This window comes from Mustela erminea, chromosome 16 (assembly GCF_009829155.1).
Source record: "Mustela erminea isolate mMusErm1 chromosome 16, mMusErm1.Pri, whole genome shotgun sequence".
NCBI lineage: Eukaryota > Metazoa > Chordata > Mammalia > Carnivora > Mustelidae > Mustela > Mustela erminea.
In genome coordinates, this window is record NC_045629.1 from 43316080 (window position 1) to 43337241 (window position 21162).

The window sequence follows — 21162 nt, forward strand, 5'->3', positions numbered from 1 at the left end:
AAAATAGTTCAAATGATTTTTAAGAAGTTGAATTGTAAGATATTTTATCTTTTCAGATGACTTTTAATGTTCCAAGTTTAACAAGCTCCCATGATGCATATAGCATTGCACAGAATCCTGGGAGTGAATCGGTTCCTTCTTGTATTAGACACATCAGAGGTCATCTCAGCTTCCTGTCTGTGGGTCGTTTAGACCCTGCAGCAATACCTAGAGATCTCCACTCTTAATTTACTGCTCCCCAGAAACCTCTCATACATTCCACAGAGCTCATAAAAACTGCCGCCTATTCCTCCCTGCTTTACCACTGAGACTCTTAGTTTCACAGCTATTTCTTAACCATGCAGAAATCCTCAGGGGATTTTTAATTCACAGACCAGCCAGCTCTGAGGACCTTTGCATGGAGCATCAGGGTTTGTATGTAGAGGGAAGAAGGGTGGTGAAGTGGGAGTTTAAGGTGTCTTTGAGGATGTGGTAGGTGAACACAAAGAATGAATTTGTTCCGGTTTTGTTAAGTGGGTGACACTTAAGTGACTATAGTATAAGTGGTCAAGATGAACCAACTATTTCATTCATGTGTTCTTCAGAAAACTATGGAGGAGGCACTATGGGCCAAGACTTGCCACACTGACATTGAAAGGATTCTGAGAGGTCCCAAACTAGTTGCAGATGTCAAATGGACTCTAATTGTAGAACATGAGAAGCACCATATCCAAGGTTCAAATACCATTCTTTTTGTTGCAAGGGCCAGCAGTCCATTGAGTTTTAAGTAAAAAAGGAATGTACTGGCTCACAAGATAGAAAACTCCAGGATAAGTTTGCCTTCAAACACATCTGGATTTTGGTACTCAACATCTTTCATATTTTCTCCTCTTTGCTATTGACCCTCTGTGGTCCTCATTCAAGGGCAGGCTCACCTTTTGTGGTGATCAGAATGCTCTAAGTTTGCTTCCTACCAGTTTAGCAAATTCCACTTAAAGAGAGCTATTTTTAAGAGTTTCAACTAGAATTCTATAAGTTTTAGTGAGATAAAATGCCTATCTGTAAATGCTGGAAGAATGAAGAAATGGGGTTGGCTCTACCCAGACGACACAGGTAGGTGAGAGGTGGAGGAAGTGTTTCCCAGTAGAAATAGAACTACTTGAACCAGAGGAGAAAATGGATCCTGGCCAAACAGGGTTGTTGTATTACTGAAATAATTGTATTCAGTTATATTACTGAAATAATGTTACTGAAATTTTCTCACCACAGCATGGAAGTTTAGATGAGGTAATGGCCTGGCCTCCAGCAGGAAATCAGAGAAGGTTTCCCAAAGGGACCAGTATTTAATCTGGTCTTTAAGACCTTAAGAATGGGTAAGATCTGGTTGTGGAAGAGGAAGAATTTTGAGAGAAAGGGCCCACCCCAGGGAAAAAAATAGTAAGAAAAATATGAATACTACAATGATTTTAGGTGAGAAGGTTCTGTGTGATCAGCCCATTATTAGGTAGTACAAGTTGGTCTAGAGAGAACAACACTGAATTGAGGCAGGATAGACCCCTGAACCTACCCCAGCAGACTTGCCTTGGGACTACTTTGGTCTTTCAATAATGATAATAGGATTTCTTGAAAATAAGCAGGGCAAGCAATGATGCATTTTTATGTGCCGTAAATGTCACATCATAGCCACTGTCAAAAACACACAAGTAGGGACACCAGAGTGACTGAGTCAGTTGGGTGTACAACTCTTGGTTTCAGCTCAGGTCATGATCTCAGGGTCCCAAATTGAGTCCCATGTCAGGCTCTCTGCTCAGCAGGAAGTCTACTTGGGATTCTCTTTCTCTTTCTCTCTTTCCCTCCCTTGGCCCCTCCCCTGCTTGCCCGTGTATTCTCTTTCTCTCTCTCAAACAAATAAATCTTGGGGCACCTGAGTGGCTCAGTCAGTTGGGTATCTGCCTTTGCCTCAGGTCAAGATCTTGGGGTCCTGAGATCAAGCCCTACATCAGGCTCCCTGCTCAGCAGGGTCTGCTTCTCCCTCTCCTTCTGCTCCTCCCTCCACTTGTGTTCTCTCTCTCTCTCTTTCTATCTCAAATAAATAAATAAAATCTTTTTTTTTTAAATAAGCAAATATTTTAAAAAGAAAACCACACAAGCAAAATACCAATAAAAGTTACTAAGACTGTTCTTTGGGTTGGGGTATAATTTGTGAAGTAAATTTTGCTTTCGGTGCTCTTGGATTTTTGTTTTATTTGTCTTTTAATGTACAGTGTGACAATGGAGAACCTTATCCATTATGAGACTTTCAATGAGCCTCATGTGAAAAAACAGGTAAAAGAGTCTGAAGCACAAGATATTATACAAGAAAGCAATACTGTGATCTTAAGAGTTTGGATATTTTCTTTTGTTTTACTTTCCTGCCTATAAAAATATAATAGAAATCCACAAAAAGGATTTTTTATGAAAAATAGAACCTATGGTCGGCTTCAGCTGCCATTATAAGAGCACCTTTTCAGATACAAGTTCTTTTTCAGACAATTCTTGAAAATTCTGAATGGTTTTGTAATGTTGAATGTTTTCAAGGATCAAAGCATGAGCCAGACAATGGTTCCAGACCTAAATATCCTTCCAAATGCCTGAGGTTCTCTTATTCAACTTGAATGGTCCTGAAAGCAGTGAATTTTTATTTTATTGTAGATGCCTCCGTACAGACCAGCTCTATATGGGAGGCGATTCTGATCAAGGTTAAGTAACCATTGTTATTAACCAGATCCTCCCTCAACAAATGCAAAGAAGCAGGAAGCAGAGCCAAAGAGCCCAAGAAACAAAACCACAGTCAACATTTATTCTTGATTTTTGTCACTACTTCTTCTGTTAAATATACAGCAACCAATCTTTATTAACATACATGTAAGGAAAACATGTGCAGAACATAAGCATGGTAGGTAATAAGTAAATCTGGTCAGGGGTTGTGCACCAAAATTTGTGAAAATTGGCCTGTGTGGCCTGTGGTAGGTTTTTGCCATTTCCAAGTGGGAGAACCTCAAATGAAGAGTGATATGAGTCACAGTGAGCTAAAGAAGGCTAATAACACAAAGAGTTTCTGTTCACATCAAAGGACAAGGTTCCCATTTTATTTTTTTCCTACAACTTCATTTTGTTCTTTTTTCCAACAAATGTTTTAAAATTAGTGCAATACCAAGAGACATGAGGAAGGAGACACAGGATGAAATTAGGAAAGTATAAATGGAATCCAGGAAGTTCTGTGGTGGATGACTGATAAATCTTGATAAGGAGAAAATGAACAGAATATTTCATCAGTCCATCTCTCCCTAAAGGGAAAAAACACATACATTTTTTTGTTTTGGATAAATAGCTAACGCTTTTGCAGAGGGGAAAGTGTCATGGGAAAATGGGAAATGTCTCTAATGTCTATAGCATACAGAATATCAAAGAGTAATAAAATATTAAAAGGCAAGAGATTATATCTGTAAAAAAATGTAATGCACATGTTGCATTAAAAAAAAGTAAAATTACAGGACTAAATGGTTGTGTTACTGAAATAGCACTCAATATATAAACTCAAGCATTCCTTTTCAAATTCAGTTTTTCAGAGGTTGGGCTTCAGATGCCTGAGCGCTTTCGACATTATCTTTGCCTCCATTCTTCTTTATTCGGATAAACACAACTGCTAAAATTATACCTAAAAGACAAAACACAGGGTCAAAGAGATGGAATCTTAAAATGTCCTATCACATTCATTTATAAAGTAGTACTCTTGTAGGAAAAAATGACTCATATGACTTCATTTCTTTTTGTGGTTCAACAAAGTTTTGTCGTCCTGGTGAAAAAGGCATTCTAGGCATTGGCTTTCTTGGATTCATAAGTTTGTCGTTTGTCTTATTATAAGTAAGTATGTATCAACTCCCAAATCATATCTAAGCTGTTAGTTCTCACTGGGTCTTTGCTGAGGAATATAGGACCTAATGCATACTGAAGACGAAGTGTGTAAGCATCTGAATGAGTTCCTGACCTTTTGACATATTCAATAAAGTCTATTCCAGTCCTTCCTCTTCTCTACAGGAAAGAGTCCATCAGAACAACCAGAAAGCTGATCTCTGACCTGTTCACCTACCTAAAGCTTAGGTATGTCCACACTAGATTCCATGTTATCTTTGGGGCCTTCCTCATGGCTCCAATTCTAGTAGACTCCCTAACCTTTCTGGTTTTTCTTATCTCTCAACTCCTACAAAATTACGTTGTGCATTTTAGCACTAACTCTGTACTATAAACCAGAGTTTATGGTTTATATGGAAAATATTGGTTTTTTCAATAGAAAATATGTAAAGGGAGATGTTTTATGGAACCAATATGGAAACCAATATGGAAAAGGGGAGTTGTTTTAAGGAAATAAACCTGGCAGTAAATTTACAGGAGGAATCATGGCAGAAGAGACTGGATGCTCAGAGACTAATGAAGAATCTTGCACTAAGGGGTGCCTGGGTGGCTCAGTCAGTTAAGCATCTGTCTTTGGCTGAGGTCATGACCTCCAGGTCTTGGGATCAAGCCCCTTGTTGTGCTTCCCACCCAGCAGGGAGTCTGCTTCTGCCCATCTCCCCATTTGTGCTCTTCTTCTGTCTCTCTCTCTCAAATGAATAAATAAAATCTTTCAAAAAAATTTTTTTAAAAAGAATCTTCCACTTATCCCAAACCTATTTGAAAAAAGTAAGGTATGGAACTGTAAGATCCTATTACTTCTATTTTTAGATATCCCCAGACTCATTCAATTTTTAATGTGTGGCAAAATTATGGGATTAAACTGTCATGGGAGAAAATTATTTGGTTCATAAACTCAAAAATCCTTTTAAGATGGGAGGATAGACAGAGGAAGAAAAAGGACAGAAGCCAGAAGGGAGCTTGGTAAATGAGTCGTAACTCAAAAGTCCAGCGCAATTAGTATGAAAGGTGTATACCAGCCTGTGGTCAGGAAGGAAAGATGATCCCTGTGCACATGTGAGGATGGGTTGTGGCAATGTCACATAGCTCTTTCCCTGTCACAATAATGAGGAATTTGGATGGAATGGTATAAGGAAATGAGATCTCTCATTTCTCAGAGTCCAATGTGACAGATTGGGTCATGGCTGAAAAGACCAGATGCCAGGAAAAAAATGAATAGTTCTTAGAAGAATCCCAGCCCTCCTTTTAAAAGAGAAAGGATGTGAACTGGTGTAAACCCCTTCAGTCAAGTGGATCCAACATGATGAAGGATCTATCCCTAATATTTAACTTACGGTGAGGACAACAGCTGAAAGAGGACGATTACCACAGTAAGCCCCGAAAAAAAGAAGATGGCTAGAAATGGGGAATCTGATGCCTAGTCTGGCCAGGAGGCCAAGGCAGAGTAAGGCCTGAGATAAGCTAGAATTTTTCTGGAGTAATAAAGAATCAGAGTCTACAGTCATGAAAATATGCAAAGGGAAATTCTGTAACATTTCAAGCATGTGAGCATCTCCACTGGAAGGCTGATTCCACCTAGTCCAACAATGGTAGACTAGATTGCGAGTTCTGTGAATGTAGGGTCTGGTATGTCTTGCCCATCACTGTATCCCCCATATTGAGCATATCAGGGCCACCGCTACTGCATTTCTTTCTCCTTCATCAAAAAACCTTGGTAACTAGACCCAAAATATAACAATTTATGCTTTAAAGCCTCTTGTGTTATATCTCCCAAACTAACCAACAAGTCAGTGATAAGTAAAATGCTGTACAAAGGCAGCAGCTCTCAACTGGGAAAGTCTGATAGTTTGCTAGTGATCTCTATTCCTCACTTTGCACAGATAGCCAGTGAGCAGCCACCAGACAGGACCTGAAGAGAGATCCTGAGGTAAGGGTTTCAAAGGCCCAGAGCAGGAATCCTTGAATCTGAGAAATTATACTCACCAATAACCAAAAATGTAGTCAGGAGTATACCAACTGCCATGCCCACAGTGGGCATCCCAGAGTGGTGACCTGCTGGCAGGAAACAGCTTCCGTCCACACACTTGCAGAAAGTAACTGAAAAGCAGAATAGTATTCGGTGACACACCTTTTCAAGTAAACAGCTACAGAATTCCTTATCAAAGACAAGAATTCTCCCAGTTCTTGGGAAAGTACCTACCTGGTAAAGAGACTACTCTTTCCAAGGGTGGCCGACCTCCATCCTTGATGCGAATTGGGACGTTGTAAACTCTCTCCTCAAAGTTTGTGTGCTTGGTGGCAAGTCTGGCATGTGTTCCTGTCAGAATAGGGGGAAAAAATGAATGACATGAAAACACAGCCTCGGAACCATCTATTAACAGGAATAAAGCTCATCTTTGCATACATAGTAAGGCTAACCAGGAAATGATTCAATATAAGTTTGAGTTAAACTACACAAAGAATGACCACTCTATGTGTACCTTCCCTAAGGTCAAACAGGATGCTAAAGCATCCTGTGATCTGATCATGATTTCTCTATAGAATGAATACTATTGAATATAGCTGGTTATCATTATTCCATATAGTGATGTTCTGTAAAGTTAAACTGAGTTTAACACTGAATTAGAGAAAAAATATTTGAAGAAATAATTGCTAATTGTTTTTCCAAATTTGATGAAAACTCTAAATCCTCAGTTCAAAGAAAATTAGGAAATCCCAGGAAAAAGAAAAACAAACAAAACTACACTAAAGCACATAATAATCAAATTGCTTAAAACTAGTGGAAAAGAAAATCTTAAGGGGAAAAAAAGAACAATGCAATCCAAAACACAGTAGAAAAAATATCTTTAAAGTATGAGAGACAAAAGTCCCAATAAATTTAAAAGTGTTTCAGTCAAATGTTCTCTGGTCACTATGAAATTAAGTTAGAAATCAATAATTAGAAAGATGTGGGAAATCCCCATATATTTGGAAACTGTATAATATGCTTCTTTTTTTTCTTTTTTGTAATATTTTATTTATTTATTTATTTGACAGAGACCACAAGTAGGCAGAGAGGCAGGCAGAGAGAGAGGAGGAAGCAGACTCCCTGCTGAGCAGAGAGCCCGATGTGGGGCTCTATCCCAGGACCCTGGGATCATGACCTGAGCCGAAGGCAGAGGCTTTAACCCACTGAGCCACCTAGGTGCCCCTATAATACACTTCTAAATGACCCAGGGGTCACAAAAAAATATAAAGGGAAGATAAAAAGAATTTTGAACTGAAAGAAAATGAAAACACAATACATCAAACCTTGTGGAACACAACTAACGTGACACTAAGAGAAAAATTTATTACACCAAATCTCCATGTTAACAAAGCAAAAATTTCCAAATTAATTTCCATAGCTCCCACTTAATAAAAATGGAACAAGAACAACAAATCAAATACAAAATAAGAAGAATGAAGGACATAATAAAGATCTGAGCACTGAAATACAAAACAAAAAATAGAGAAAAATATATGAAATCAAAAGCTTGTTCTTTGTGAATATCAATAAAATTAATAACCTCCAGCCAGATTGATCTGGAAAAAAAGAGATAATTTTTCAATATCAGAATGATGTGATGATATCACTACATATTTTGTAGATACTAAAAGAATAATAAAATAATATGGCAAATAACTTTGTGCCAATAAATTAGACAAATCAAATGAAATAGACAAATAATTTAAAAGATAAAAACTAACAAGTTCAACTAACAAGAGATCTATAACTTAAATAGCCCCGTGTTTATTAAAGAAATTGAATTTTTAATTAAAACTTCCTATAAAGATGGCTCTAGGTCCAGATGCATTTATGGGTAATTTTTTACTGAACCATAAGAGAGAAGTAAAAAACAATTTTATACAAATTCTTTCAGATAATTAAAGAAATAGAATACTTCCCAAGTCTTTCTATGAGGGCAGCATTACTCTGATAATCAAGACCAGACAAAGACATTACAAGGAAAGAAAAATATAGACCAATAGTCCTCAAGAATACAGATAGAGAAATCCTTAAAATTTTAGCAAATCAAATCTAACAATATATAAAAATACTAATATTTCACCACCAACTAAGCATTATACCAGGAAGGGATTGGTTTAAGAACCAAAAGTTGATTGATATAATTCACCAATCAAAAGACCCCCCCCCAAAAAAAATCAACCACATAATCATCTCAATCGATGAATAAGAGGTATGTGAAAATTTTAGCATCCATTCCCAGTTTAAAAAAGAAAAAGAAAACCCTCTCTGCAAGTTAGCAATAGAAGGTAAATTCTTCAATCTAATAAAGGGCATGAACAAAAAAACTACAGTAAACGTCATTCTAAATGGTCAAAGACTGAATGCTTTCTTCCCACATGCTAAATGGTCAAAGACTGAATGCTTTCTTCCCATATCAGGTACAAGCCAGGTTATTTCTACTTTCACTACTTTCATTCAACAATCTGCTGATAGTTTTAGCCAGCAATAAAACAAGGTAAAGAAATAAAAAGCATCCAGTTTGGAAAGGAAATTAAAATGTTACTATTCACAGACTACAGGATTGCCCACCTAGAAAATCTGTGGAGTCCTAAAAAAAGGGAGAAAGGACACTGCAAAGTGAGGTCATCAGTGTCATAGGATATAAGATCAATACACAAAAATCATCAATTATATTCCCATATCTTGGAATTGCTTAAAAATTAAAACCTTAGATACCATTTAGGATAGCATCAAAAATATGAGATGCTTAGCAGAAATTATGTAAGAACTATACACTGAAAATTAAAATACTTTGCTCAGAGAAATTAAGACCTAAATAAATGGAGTTATAGATATCATGGCTGGTTCAGCAGTTAAACATCTGAGTCTTGATTTCAGCTTAGATCATGATCTCAGGGTCCTGAGATCCAGCCCCATGGTGGGCTCTAAGCTCAGTGGGGAGTCCGCTTGAGATTCTCTCTTTCTCTCTCCCTCTGTGTCCCCTCACCCCACAGTTTTTTTTTTCTCTCTCTCTCTAAAAATAATAAATAAATCTATTTTAAAAAAATTAACTTGAAATGAACCATGGACCTAAATGTAAAAGCTGACATTGCAAAACCTTTAGAGGAAATAATTAGAAAATTTTAGTAACCTTGGGTTAGGCAAAAATTTCTTAAATATTCACTAAAAAAGTCACAAATTACATAAAATTTAAAAATAAAAAACTCAGACACCATAAAAATGTTTAAATTTGTTCTTCAAAAGACATTCTTACAAAATGAAAATGTAAGCCATGTCCTGTAAGGAAGTATCTGTTAACATATTATTGAAAGAATTTTTACCTCGACTATAGAAAGAATGCTTGGAGTCAACAATGGAAACTGAGCAGCCAAATTTTTCAAATGGAAACAAAATTTGAACAGACACTTCACCAGGGAAAATACATGGATGGCAAATAAGCCCATGGGAAGATGCTCCACACTGTTAGTCTTTAGGGAAACATAAATTAAAACCATAAGAAATGCTACTGCACTCCCACTAGAATGCCTAAAATAAAAATGACTACACATCTCAAGTGTTGGGGAGAATGTTGAGCAGGTAGACTTCTCATGTACCCATGGGAATGGAGAATGTTACAAACTAGAAAACAATTTGCCATTTTCTTAAAAATTTAACCAAGCAGCTACCATATGGCCCAACCATTCCACTGCTAGGGATTCAACCAAGAAAAATGAAAGGGTATGCTCTTATAATATTCTTGTTCACAAATGCTTATAGCAGCTTTACTTGATGCTGGGTGAAAATAGCTAGACAAAAAAAGAGTACACACTGTGTTGCAGTATTTAAATAAAATTCTTGAAAATGCAAACTAATCTAATAGTGACAGATAGTAGATTAGTGGTTACCTGGGGGTGGGGGATGGAGGATGGGCAGGGTGGGGTAGAAAATAGGATTTACAACTGGAGCATGAAAAGTCTTGGAGGGCTGCGAAAACATTCTTATCCTTATTGCGCTGATGGCTTCAATGATAGCAACATTTATCAATTTTTATAAAATTGTATGCTGTCAATATGGGCTGTTTATTGATGACAATTGTATTTCAATGAAGCTGTTTTCCCAGCTGCCATTGGAAATTTTGCAAATGCTTTTCAAATTACCCAATTATCCAGTTGTCCAACGTACACTATGGGGGATGGGGTGTGCTAATCTTTCTCCCTCCAAAGCCCAGGGTTTTTTTCCCTCTGATAAGCTCTTCTCTACAAGTTTTCAGAGCATGAACTTCCTTCCTATAGCCTGGGAGAAAGCTCTGTGTTGAGTGGCTGCAAGCACACCAAGGCAAAGAAAAACTAATTTTAATCATAGATCAGTGTTTTGTTCGATGTACTTTTGACAACTCACCATTGATTTTGGAAACTTCCCAGTTACTTTGTAAAAATTCACTGTCAAGGGAAAATGTAAACTCTGGACCCAGAAATGACTGCTGGTCATCATCAGTGGCCTCGAAAATGACACTTCCAGTTGTTTGGAGAGGATGGCACAGAAACAAGCCTGCATCATCCTTGGCTAGCCGAGGGGGGTTGTCATTCACATCGGAGAGGGTCAGGTGGAAACTGGCTATGGAGCTCAGGTAGGAGCCACCTAAGGAGATGAGAGATTGAAACATGGTATCAGGTCTCTCATTTTCCTCTTAAGGGAAAAAAAAACAACAACTCCTTTTCTTAAAAACATACACACACAGTTCAAACAGTTGGGTTTATTGAGGTAGTAGAAAGATAACAAGCTTTGAGAATCAGACCTGGTTTCATTTCCTGCTTAAAAAGTCTCAATATAATAATAATAACTAAGACTTATGTGCTAATATTTTTTTATTTTTTATTTAAATTCAAGTTAGTTAACAGATAGTATAGTATTGGTTTCAGGATAGAATTCAGTGATATATCAGTTACATATAACACCCAGTGCTCATTCCAGTGAGTGCCCTATTTAATGCCCAACACCCATTTAGCCCATCTGACCCCCACCTTCCCTCCAACAACCCTCAATTTGTTTCCTATAGTTAAGAGTGTCTTATGGTTTGCCTCCCTCTCTGTTTTAAACTTACTTTGTTTTTCTTTCCCTTCCCCTATGTTCATCTGTTTTGTTTCTTAAATTCTACATATGAGGAAAATCATGACATATGTCTTTGCTAACTTAGATAACTTATTTTGCTTAGCATAATACCCTCTAGTTCCAACCATGTTGTTACAAATTGCAAGATTTCATTCTTTTTGATGGCTGCATGATATTCCATTGTATATATATATATACCATGTCTTCTTTATCCATTCATCTGTTGATGGACATCTGGACTTTTTACATAATTTCACTATTGTTGACAATGCTGCTATAAGCATTAGGGAGCATGTGTCCCTTTGAATCAGCATTTCTATATCTTTTGGATAAATACTTAGTAGTGTAATTGCTGGGTCTATTTTTAACTTTTTGAGGAACCTCCATATTGTTTTCCAGAGTGGCTGCACCAGTTTGCATTCCCACCAACAGTACAAAAAGTTTCCCCTTTCCCAGCATCTTCACCAATACCTGTTCTTTTCTGAGTTGTTCATCTTAGCCATTCTGACAGGTGTGAGGTGATATCTCATTGTAGTTTTGATTTGTATTTTCCTGATGATGAGTGATATTGAATATCTTCATGTGTCTGTTAGTCATTTGTGTGTCTTCTATGGGAGAATGTCTATTCATGTCTTCTGCCCATTTCTTAACTGTATTATTTATTTTTGGGGTGCATGTGTCCCTTAGAATCAGCACTTGTGAATCCTTTTGTTAAATACCTAGTAGTGCAATTGCAAATGATTTTGATGAGTTCGTTACAGACTCTGGATACTAGCCCTTTATCCAATATGTCATTTGCAAGTACCTTCACCCATTCTATAGGTTGCCTTTTAGTTTTATTGATTGTTTCCTTCGCTGTGCAGAAGCTTTTTATCTTGATGAAGTCTTGATAGTTCATTTTTGCTTTTCTTTCCCTTGCCTCCAGAGATGTGGCTAGTAAGAAGTTGCTACAGTGAAAGTCAGAGAAGTTGTTGCCTATGTTCCCCTTTAGGATTTTGATGGTTTCCTGTCTCACATTTAAATCTTTAATCCATCTTGAATTTATCTTTCTGTATGGTGTAAGAAAGTGGTCCAGCTTCATTCTTCTGCATGTGGCTGTCCAGTTTTCCCAGGACCATTTCTTGAAAAGACTGTCTTCTTTCCATTGGATATTCTTTCCTGCTTTGTGAAGATTAGTTGATAATAGAGTTGAAGGTCCATTTCTGGGTTCTCTATTCTGTTCCATTGATCTGTGTATCTGTTTTTGTGCCAGTACCATACTGACTTGATGACTAGAGTTTTGTAATGGAGCTTGAAATACAGAATCACGATGCCTCCAGTTTTGTTCTTTTTCAAGTTTGCTCTGGCTATTTGGGGTCTTTTGTGGTTCCATACAAATGTTAAGATTGTTTGTTCTAGCTCTGTGGTAAATGCTAGTGGTATTTTGATCAGGATTGCATTGAATGTATAGCTTGCTTTGGGTATACATTACTTCAAAACAACTCCAATGTGCATTTACTGATGACAAGACTGAGGTTCAAAGAAGTTGTGTAACTTGCCCAAGATCACACAGCAGTAGAGAGGTTTCCACCCCAAGAAGTCTGACTCTAGAGCCCACAATTTCTCCTCAACACTGATCTAGGCATGTTTGTTTAGTTTTCTACACATCATTTTTTCAGCTATATAATAAGTGACTTTGTGAGGACCCCACATGTACTGTTTGTTGAAAATAGTGAAGGGCTGCACAAATGTTATTTACTATGATATAGTGGTGAAAGATTAAAAATTTGTAGCCTTAACAGTTGGTAGCTGTGTGATTGTAAGCAAGTTACTGAACTTCTCAGAGCCTTGATTTCCTCATCCATAAAATATGGTCAAGAATAGCACCTACCCATAGTGTTGTATGAGGATTAAGCTATTACACTAAGTGCTTAAAACCAGGGCTGCCAGTACAGTGTAAACTCAGACTCTTCTCACACTCCCTGACATCAGTCACAGAGACCAGTTCCACAGTTTATGACCCCATTTTGCTTTAATTCCAATGAACCTCATCCTCTTGCTTTGCTTTTCAACTGTCTTCCCTAGCCCTGACCACACTTAACCAAAGGAGGAAAAGCCACTGTGCTCTTGAAGTCATTTCATCTATCAGCATCATTTTAGAGCCAACAAAGGGAAACAGGGCTTTGGATCCTGGTTTTGATTCATGGAACTTCTAAAATGTGAGCGGTCTCTAGGACACATCCAAAGTGAAGTGTTGATCCCCAGTATGTTGTAGTGGAATGCGTGGCATAAAGGCTCAGCCAGAAACTTCCTACTGATTAATCGGGAGCTTTTAAATCATGAGTTCAATGTATACAATGTGATAGTGGAATGTGCTTTTCTGGAAACAAGCAAGGGAGAGAGCAAGTCCCCCACCCGCCTCACCAAGGCGTGTCTACTTGCACACAACTGTTCCAAATTTGGCACAGACTTCAGTATTTCTACCCTCATTGGCTTAACTTGACTGTGGCACTTTTGTTTTTCTTAATCCTTTCACAGGCAGGACCATTTTCATGATTCCCATCCACTGGAATGTTCCCCCTTTCACCCCCCAATCCTGGGCCTCACATTTGGAAGTTTATTTTTTTGGTCTAAAACTGTATTTACTTAGTCCTAATTTGTTCCATTCTCATTTTTTGGTAAACCAGGCAGATATATTTGCTATTTAATTGGAGGCTTCAACCAGAAAAAAGTCAACAGAATTTCTACACTAAGTTGGAAAATTCCATTTAAGTGCAAAGAACCCTTGCGTTTTAATCACCAGCCTTATCACTGGGAGGCATACTATTCTATGGGTGTGTGTTTATTTTAATTTTTCAAGTTCCCTGAAATGCCACATTCAAAGTCAAAGGGGAATATATATCACCACAACTGGATTAAATGGGATGCAAAGATTATACAGGATGATTCAAACATCTTTGGCTTCTCTATGGAATAATCTTTCCTTTCAAAAGCTCACCCAATTTCAGCAAAACAGAGATACCCAGGGCTACCCAAGCCTAGTGAATCAGACTTTCCAGAGATGATCTCCTCATGTCTGCTTGAACAAGCTCCCAAGTGATTCCGGCACATATGGAAGTTGAGAACATGGCATAAAACATTTCTGTTTCAGAACGGGTCAGACCCAAGCCCCTGCAATTTAAGGCTGAAGGAGCAAGTCACGGTCTAGGTCAGCAGGGCAGTGCCCTGCTCTCAGGGAAAACCCACAACCACTTTGGAGGAAGGGTAGGTAGTTCAGCAGGGGTGCAGGAACCTTCTCTGAAGCTGTAGCCCCCACAGGAAACAACAGTGAGCAGCAACAGCCCTGCCGCCTAGCCAGCCTGCAGGTGCGCCTCTGCCAGAGAGGTGCCAATGGATCCCACCTTGCACCAAACCAGGGAGGTCTGAGCACTTCCCTCCACTTTGGTACTTTTATCATCCTTCCAGTGGAAGATATTCTGACAATTGGACCCAGTAGAGTTTCCCACCCACCTCACCTTCCCTCCCATGTCTGTCGATGTAGCCCCTCATCATTTGTTACTTTTTTTCCTCACCTATTTCGGTAGCCACCACGTGCACCACATACATACTCTCAGCTTCCCGGTCCACCGGAGCCCTAGTGGAGATCTGGCCAGTGACGGGGTCAATTTTAAGCCAGCCTCTCCTGTCGTCTCTCAGGGAATAACTTCATAAGGTGAAAAGAGTAAAAGAAAACCCACATTACTCTGTGTGAAGATGTGAAGCTAGTTTAAGATCATTATGCTGTTCTATCAGCCTTATCCCTTGCGTATCACTTAGAGCATATTTAAGGGTTATTTTATATGATTAATGCTTTCCTGGCATATGGTCCCTCTTCAAAAGGAGGATTAATGTATCCTTATAGAGTCCTAATTTTATTTGTTTTATCAAAAAGATATAGTCACAAACTCCAGAGGAAAAGAGTTAAACTTTTCTGGAAATCAAAGGATTCCAATGAAAACAACCTGGAAGCATCTTTTAAAACTGATTAGCCAACCACTCCCTCTAAGAAAACTCAAACCCCCAGGGGTGGAGATATTAGGTAAATGGGTGGGTATTCAGAGGCTGCTGGTGGCCCACTGAATTGCTCATTCTACAAACATCTACAGAGTGCATTAGAACAAGAGTGGAGGGGTGCCTAGGTGGCTCAGTGGGTTAAACCTCTGCCTTCACCTTGGTCATGATCTCAGGATCCTGAGATCGAGTCCCACATTGGGCTCTCTGCTCAGCGGGAAGCCTGCTTCCCCCTCTGCCTCTCTGCCTACTTGTGATTTCTCTCTCTGTCAAATAAATAAATAAAATCTTAAAAAAAAAAAAAAGAACAAGAGTGGAAATTACCAGAAAAAGGGTGGGGTGGGGGTGCTCTTAAGCCAGTAGAGGAGACAGACACAGAAATAGAGAGTGCCAGTAAAATGTGGCAAACACAATGAGAAGGGCCTTGAGGTCTCCCAGAGAACTCTTTCTGAAACAGAAGATGTTAAGTAAGGCAAGAAAACGGATGCTTCAAGCAAGAGCAATTGTGTGAACTAGTGCGGAGAGGCCAAGGGCTAGCCTGGTGGTGTGGGGCAGTCAGGCATTCCAGCTGTGTTGGGATAAAAATGGGAAGCAGTGGATAGCAAAAGATGAAGCCAGGGAGGTGGAAGGAGCCAGATCATGGGAAGCTATGGGCAGTGATAGAATGCTGTTAAGCAGGAAGGTGATTTAGTCATATTTGTGTTTTCAGTGGAACTCATTGGCAGGCGTATGAGAGACTGATCTGAGAAAAGCCTAGAACCACCAGAAAATCAATCAGGGCAGCCTTTTGGAAAGCAAAACAACATAGCCATAATGCTGTCCATGCCTTCAGACCACAGAATACCACTTCTGGAAACTGTCCCCCAATAAAAACCAATTTAACTGAAGTTAGAAAAGAACAACATTCATACATAGGTTCAAAATATTTTATATAATTAAAAAAAATACTGGAAACAACCTACATGTCCAGAAGTAAGAGAATGATTAAAAAGTCAGTATGTGTTCATTCATCAGATTAATTTTTTCATATTAGTATGCTCTGTACTATTGGGCTATGTGTATGGGTGATGAAGAAGAAATCCTACATATCTGGGATTTCTCTCTGGAGGGTTTTCAGAGGAGTCCTGTGATCTGATCTACTACTTTAAAGCACCACTGGGTGCTGGTGGATTATGAGTTTGCATAGCCAAGAGAAAAAGAATGAACTTAGGCCAAAAACTTGGGAGTCAGCCTTAATTCTCAACTGACTTATTACTAGAATCAGAACTATTGATCGATTATTCCTCATTCTTGAAACACTCTTCTCATTTGTCTTCTTACACTCTCCTTCTGTGTCTTCTTCCCTATCTTCCTGATTTGAATCTAATAGTATTTACGGTATACATTTTCCTCGATCCAAGAACTTTTCTTAAATGATTTTGTTGTCCCCACTCATTAACTCAAATTTTTATTCACTTGTCTTTGACTAGTGATTTTTATAGCATTCTCATGAAGAAGGCAGAAGCATTTATTAAAAAATAAATGGTTGTAAATTATAAACATTTTGTGCCCCATCATACTTTGTGACTCTGATGTATATAGTAGTATCTACACTAAACCACACAGCGTAGCCCCTACTGTTCTTTCTCTATTACCTTTGTCTTTATGGGACATAGAGAGTGAAACAGATGGGAAATTTACTCTTGGACAGACAAAGAAAAAGGTCTTAGAGGTGATTCCAAGTACCTAAATGACAGCTCACCAGGAGGCAATACTTCCCTCAAATGTTTGAGAAATTTAAGGAATTGTCATTCATAAGCACATTCCATGGTTTAAGCTGAAGTATTTGTTATGCCACAGACAGTAGTGCTGAGGTGGTATAACAGAAGCAGAAGATCCAGGCTCAAACCCTATCTAGGTGCTTATTAACTATATAATATTAAAGAGGTTATAGATATTGATTCAGATATGGGAAAATTATCATTGTAGGTCCTATTGCACTGGAAAAAAATGATTGAGAATTGCTAAGATGGAAATATTTGCACATTTTGCTCAACCACCTCAGCCTGAGCACTAGCCTCTCCAGGGATGGGCTCTGGAATGAGTCTTGTCACCCCAGACCTGTTGTCTGGAGAACCAAGTAAAGTCGACAGTCTACATCCAGAAGATTCCTTTAACCCTATCAGGTGGGCAAATCTGTCCAGTTGGGCTTTTGCTTCATTCTCCCTGTCTAGAAAGAACTTCAGTCCACCATAGGGGTTGGGTTGCAACTCTCCGCCACACCCTGGTCCCCATGGCTGGTACAGACACAGAGCCTGGCTTTGGGTAGCCCAGTCTTTGGACCCATCTCCTGAACTCAGCTCTCAGCTGCTGGGATTTGTGGTGAGTGGGCTAGGATGGAAGCTGACATGCTTCCCATTTGCCTGAGCTTGATTTCTCACTGATGCCCCCTGGGTACTGACGACTGTTGGAACCAAGGTCAAGTTCACCACATGCCCTGGGATACAGCTTCGGATCACTGCTTTCTCAGGGGAGAGCCCTGGGGTCAGACCAGCTTCTCTATCCCTCCCAGCCCTGCTCCTCCCCACTGGCCATAGTCCCAGCACAGCTAGCCCTGTCCAGCATTGCTCTCCTCTACCTTATATCCAGATTTTCCGGATCCCTGGCAGTCACATTGCCCACTTTAGTGCCTACAGCCACATCTTCACGGACTTTTGCTTGGTATATGCGCTGGGAAAATATGGGTCCTTCATTCACATCTGTCACAATAAGCTTGAACGTGGCAGAGGAGCTGGTGTTGTAATTTACACCATACACCAGAGGCTCAGGATTTTCTGCTTGAAACACAATATCATGAATGGCTGCAGTTTCAAAATCAAGAGGCTGTATAGGGAGGAGAAAAAAAGAGGAAAAATTAATTTGGGGGATGATTAGCACCCTTAAAAGATTCATTCCCAACAGTCCTTTAAAAGCTTCCCAATGGGGCACCTGAGCCAGTTAAGCATCCAACTATTGATTTCAGCTCAGGTGATGATCCCAGGGTTGTGAGATTGAGTCCCACGTTGAGCGTGGAGCCTGCTTAAGATTCTCTCTCTCCCTCTCCCTCTGCCCTCCTACTCCCTCTCTATAAACAAATAAATACATACATACATACATACATACATACATACATAATTTTTTTTTTAAATAGCACAGCAGTTCTCAGTTTGGTGTCAGCAAAAACCTACTTCTCAAAATGATAACAGAGCCATAGTATTAGAACTGAAGGACTTATCAGAGACTTTAAAATGCTATATGCATTACGACTCTCCTAGGAGAGGAAATCAATGTGGCATCCCTTAAATTTATGTAACCCTAGGATACTTCATTTATTCAGCAGAAACTTAACTAATTCTCTCAAGAAAATTCTCAGAAGACAACTGGGGAAAGACTTATATAGAGACATCCACAATGTATAGAGAATGATTTCCAAGGGACCTCAGGATCCAAACCCCAAAATAAAGAACTTATTTTCCTAAAGGGTAGGAGAGGTTAGCAGAGAAAATTGAAAGATAGAGGATCTGCTCTTGTGACAGACCATGCTGGACAAAGCCAGGAATCAAGAATCAAGAAACTGAGTGAGTGTACTCTAAAGAAGAATTTAACAGGGCTACCCAAGACAGAAGGAGTGGCTTCAAAAAACAGTAAATTCCCGACTCTGGTAGCTTCCAAGAACAGGCTTAAACAACATGTGACAGGCTAGCATAGAAAGAACTTCTGTAGCATTTCAGCAACTGGTTTTTTGTGACTTTTAAGTTCTCTCTCAAGGCATTGAGTCCATGACTATGAGGGGGAAAAAATCCTAGTCCAAAGGCCTGCTGAAGAAGAATAGCCCCTAAAGTTGGACCTCTCATCTGGGATTGAAAGTCTGCTGAGAATCTTCTAAGCCCTAGAAACCAAAATCTAAATATTTATATTAGGTGCACATGTGAGTTTTCTCCTAGGGAGAGGATATAGTCACTGTATCAATGGCACCCAGGACCTCAAAAACAAAGAAACAAAAGGGAAACCCAAAGTACATTATGGATTATGGAAACTACACTATTTGATTCACTCTCCCAGGCCCGTAAGACCCAGGACCTCTTGGTGAGCTGTCAGTCTTTTAACTTTAGTTTATATCAGCTTCTCATTCGTTGATTGGAAATGGTAATATCCACTCACAAAGAGAAAAATTCACAGAGAGTTTGACACCTGATTGCATTAGCTCGGCCTGCCTTTCCCTAACATCCGAAGTTCTCCCCCTCAGGCAGGAGTTGGCTCAGTGCAGTCCTTTCTACATCTGATTCCCACCTCCTACCCAAATGGACAAGCTCTACATCCTCTGTAATCTTTAATTGCTTGGTTTTCTATCTTAGATCCTTACTGAGCACAAGTTCTCTGAGACGAGGAATTATGTTACACTCATCTTTACTTCTCCTCTCTTTCTTGGCACACAGTAAACATTGTGTATTAGTCAAGAGATAGAAAGATCAGAAGAACTCAGTCTTCTTGGGCCCTTAAGGGCTCCAGTGGAAAAGACATTCTGGAGAAAATTCCTCTTCTCCAAAAACCCCTCTCCTCCATGCACACACAAACACACACAACATCATAACCCAATATCTAGTTCAATAGAAAGTACGATAGAAAGGTCAGTCATATGGAAGAGAAAGAATTATGTATGAAGACTCAAGGCCATTTAAGAGAGAAAATAAGAAGCAACTGACAGGATAAAATATTAAGGATATAAAATTTCCTAAACCAGATGAGATGTAAAAAAGAGGTTGCTTCCAGAATAAGCACCCACTGTCTACAGGCCATGGTTCCATGAGGCTCTTAGGAACACCACCAACTGGTCTGAAAGGTCTCCCTGCTCTTCTCTCAGGGGATGAAGGCAGGGGTACCAAACCAAGAAAGCCTGGTATTTGGAACAAAAAGACAGCAGCCCCCGGAGGAAGCCTGTGTTGTGGACAAAGGATGCCCTCTCTGCTCCTTGCTGGTCCAGCTAAGCCCAGGCTCAGGCAGACAGCTCCACTCTCTGTGTGCTCAGGCAGAGGATATGCATCCCATCCTCACACCAAACAGATCCTCAGTAGTATCCCCGGCTTTCCCATCCCATCATTGCAGTCCCCAGAGGTGGGGGGTAAAGAAACAAGACACAATGTCTGCAAAGAGGAAGCAACCTGTGTCATCAGGGACAGAGAACAATATATGTATTTTCTATTATTTCACGTGCCAACATGATGCTGAGGATGAAACAAGTTTTGGAAATGCTGCCACCCAGTGCTCTGGCCACTAGAACATGTTGGTCTTGGGGCCAAACGGGTATCAGGAGCAGGAAGTCTATGCCTTTGAGTACTGCTTGGCTTATCAAGAATTCCCCAAACTCAACACACACAAAACAGACAAGCATATCAAAAAATGGGCAGAAGATATGAACAGAGACTTCTCCAATGAAGACATACAAATGGCTATCAGACACATGAAAAAATGTTCATCATCACTAGCCATCAGGGAGATTCAAATTAAAACGACATTGAGATATCACCTTATACCAGTTAGAATGGCCAAGATTAACAAGACAGGAAACAACATGTGTTGGAGGGGATGTGGAGAAAGGGGAACCCTCTTACACTGTTGGTGGGAATGCAAGTTGGTGCAGCCTCTTTGGAGAACAGTGTGGAGATTCCTCAAGAAATTAAAAATAGAACTTCCCTATGACCCTGCAATTGCACTACTGGGTATTTACCCCAAAGATACAGATGTAGTGAAAAGAAGAGCCATCTGTACCCCAATGTTTATAGCAGCAATGGCCACGGTCACCAAACTGTGGAAAGAACCAAGATGCCCTTCAACGGACGAATGGATAAGGAAGATGTGGTCCATATACACTATGGAGTATTATGCCTCCATCAGAAAGGATGAATACCCAACTTTTGTAGCAACATGGACCGGACTGGAAGAGATTATGCTGAGTGAAATCAGTCAAGCAGAGAGAGTCAATTATTATATGGTTTCACTTATTTGTGGAGTATAACAAATGGCATGGAGGACATGGGGAGTTAGAGAGGAGAAGGGAGTTGGGGGAAGTTGGAGGGGGAGGTGAATCA

At 39.5% G+C, this 21162-nt stretch overlaps 1 protein-coding gene across 7 annotated transcripts in view; it reads right to left on the minus strand.

The window, feature by feature from the left end:
- Positions 1-2763: 2763 nt before the first annotated feature.
- Positions 2764-21162, minus strand: part of CDH17 (cadherin 17) — a 110615-nt gene continuing 92216 nt past the window's right edge. For 4 of the 7 annotated variants that reach the window (XM_032316532.1, XM_032316531.1, XM_032316533.1 and 1 more), the window contains exons 13-18: positions 17676-17920; positions 14581-14711; positions 10319-10558; positions 6131-6247; positions 5914-6027; positions 2766-3676 (exon numbers count right to left, since the gene is read on the minus strand). In XM_032316532.1, the coding sequence (XP_032172423.1) occupies positions 3576-3676; positions 5914-6027; positions 6131-6247; positions 10319-10558; positions 14581-14711; positions 17676-17920 (948 nt within the window). In that variant the 3' untranslated portion in view covers positions 2766-3575. Of the gene's footprint in view, positions 3677-5913; positions 6028-6130; positions 6248-10318; positions 10559-14580; positions 14712-17675; positions 17921-21162 lie in introns of all 7 variants that reach the window. The other 3 variants (XM_032316530.1, XM_032316529.1, XM_032316535.1) reach the window with 2 other exon arrangements.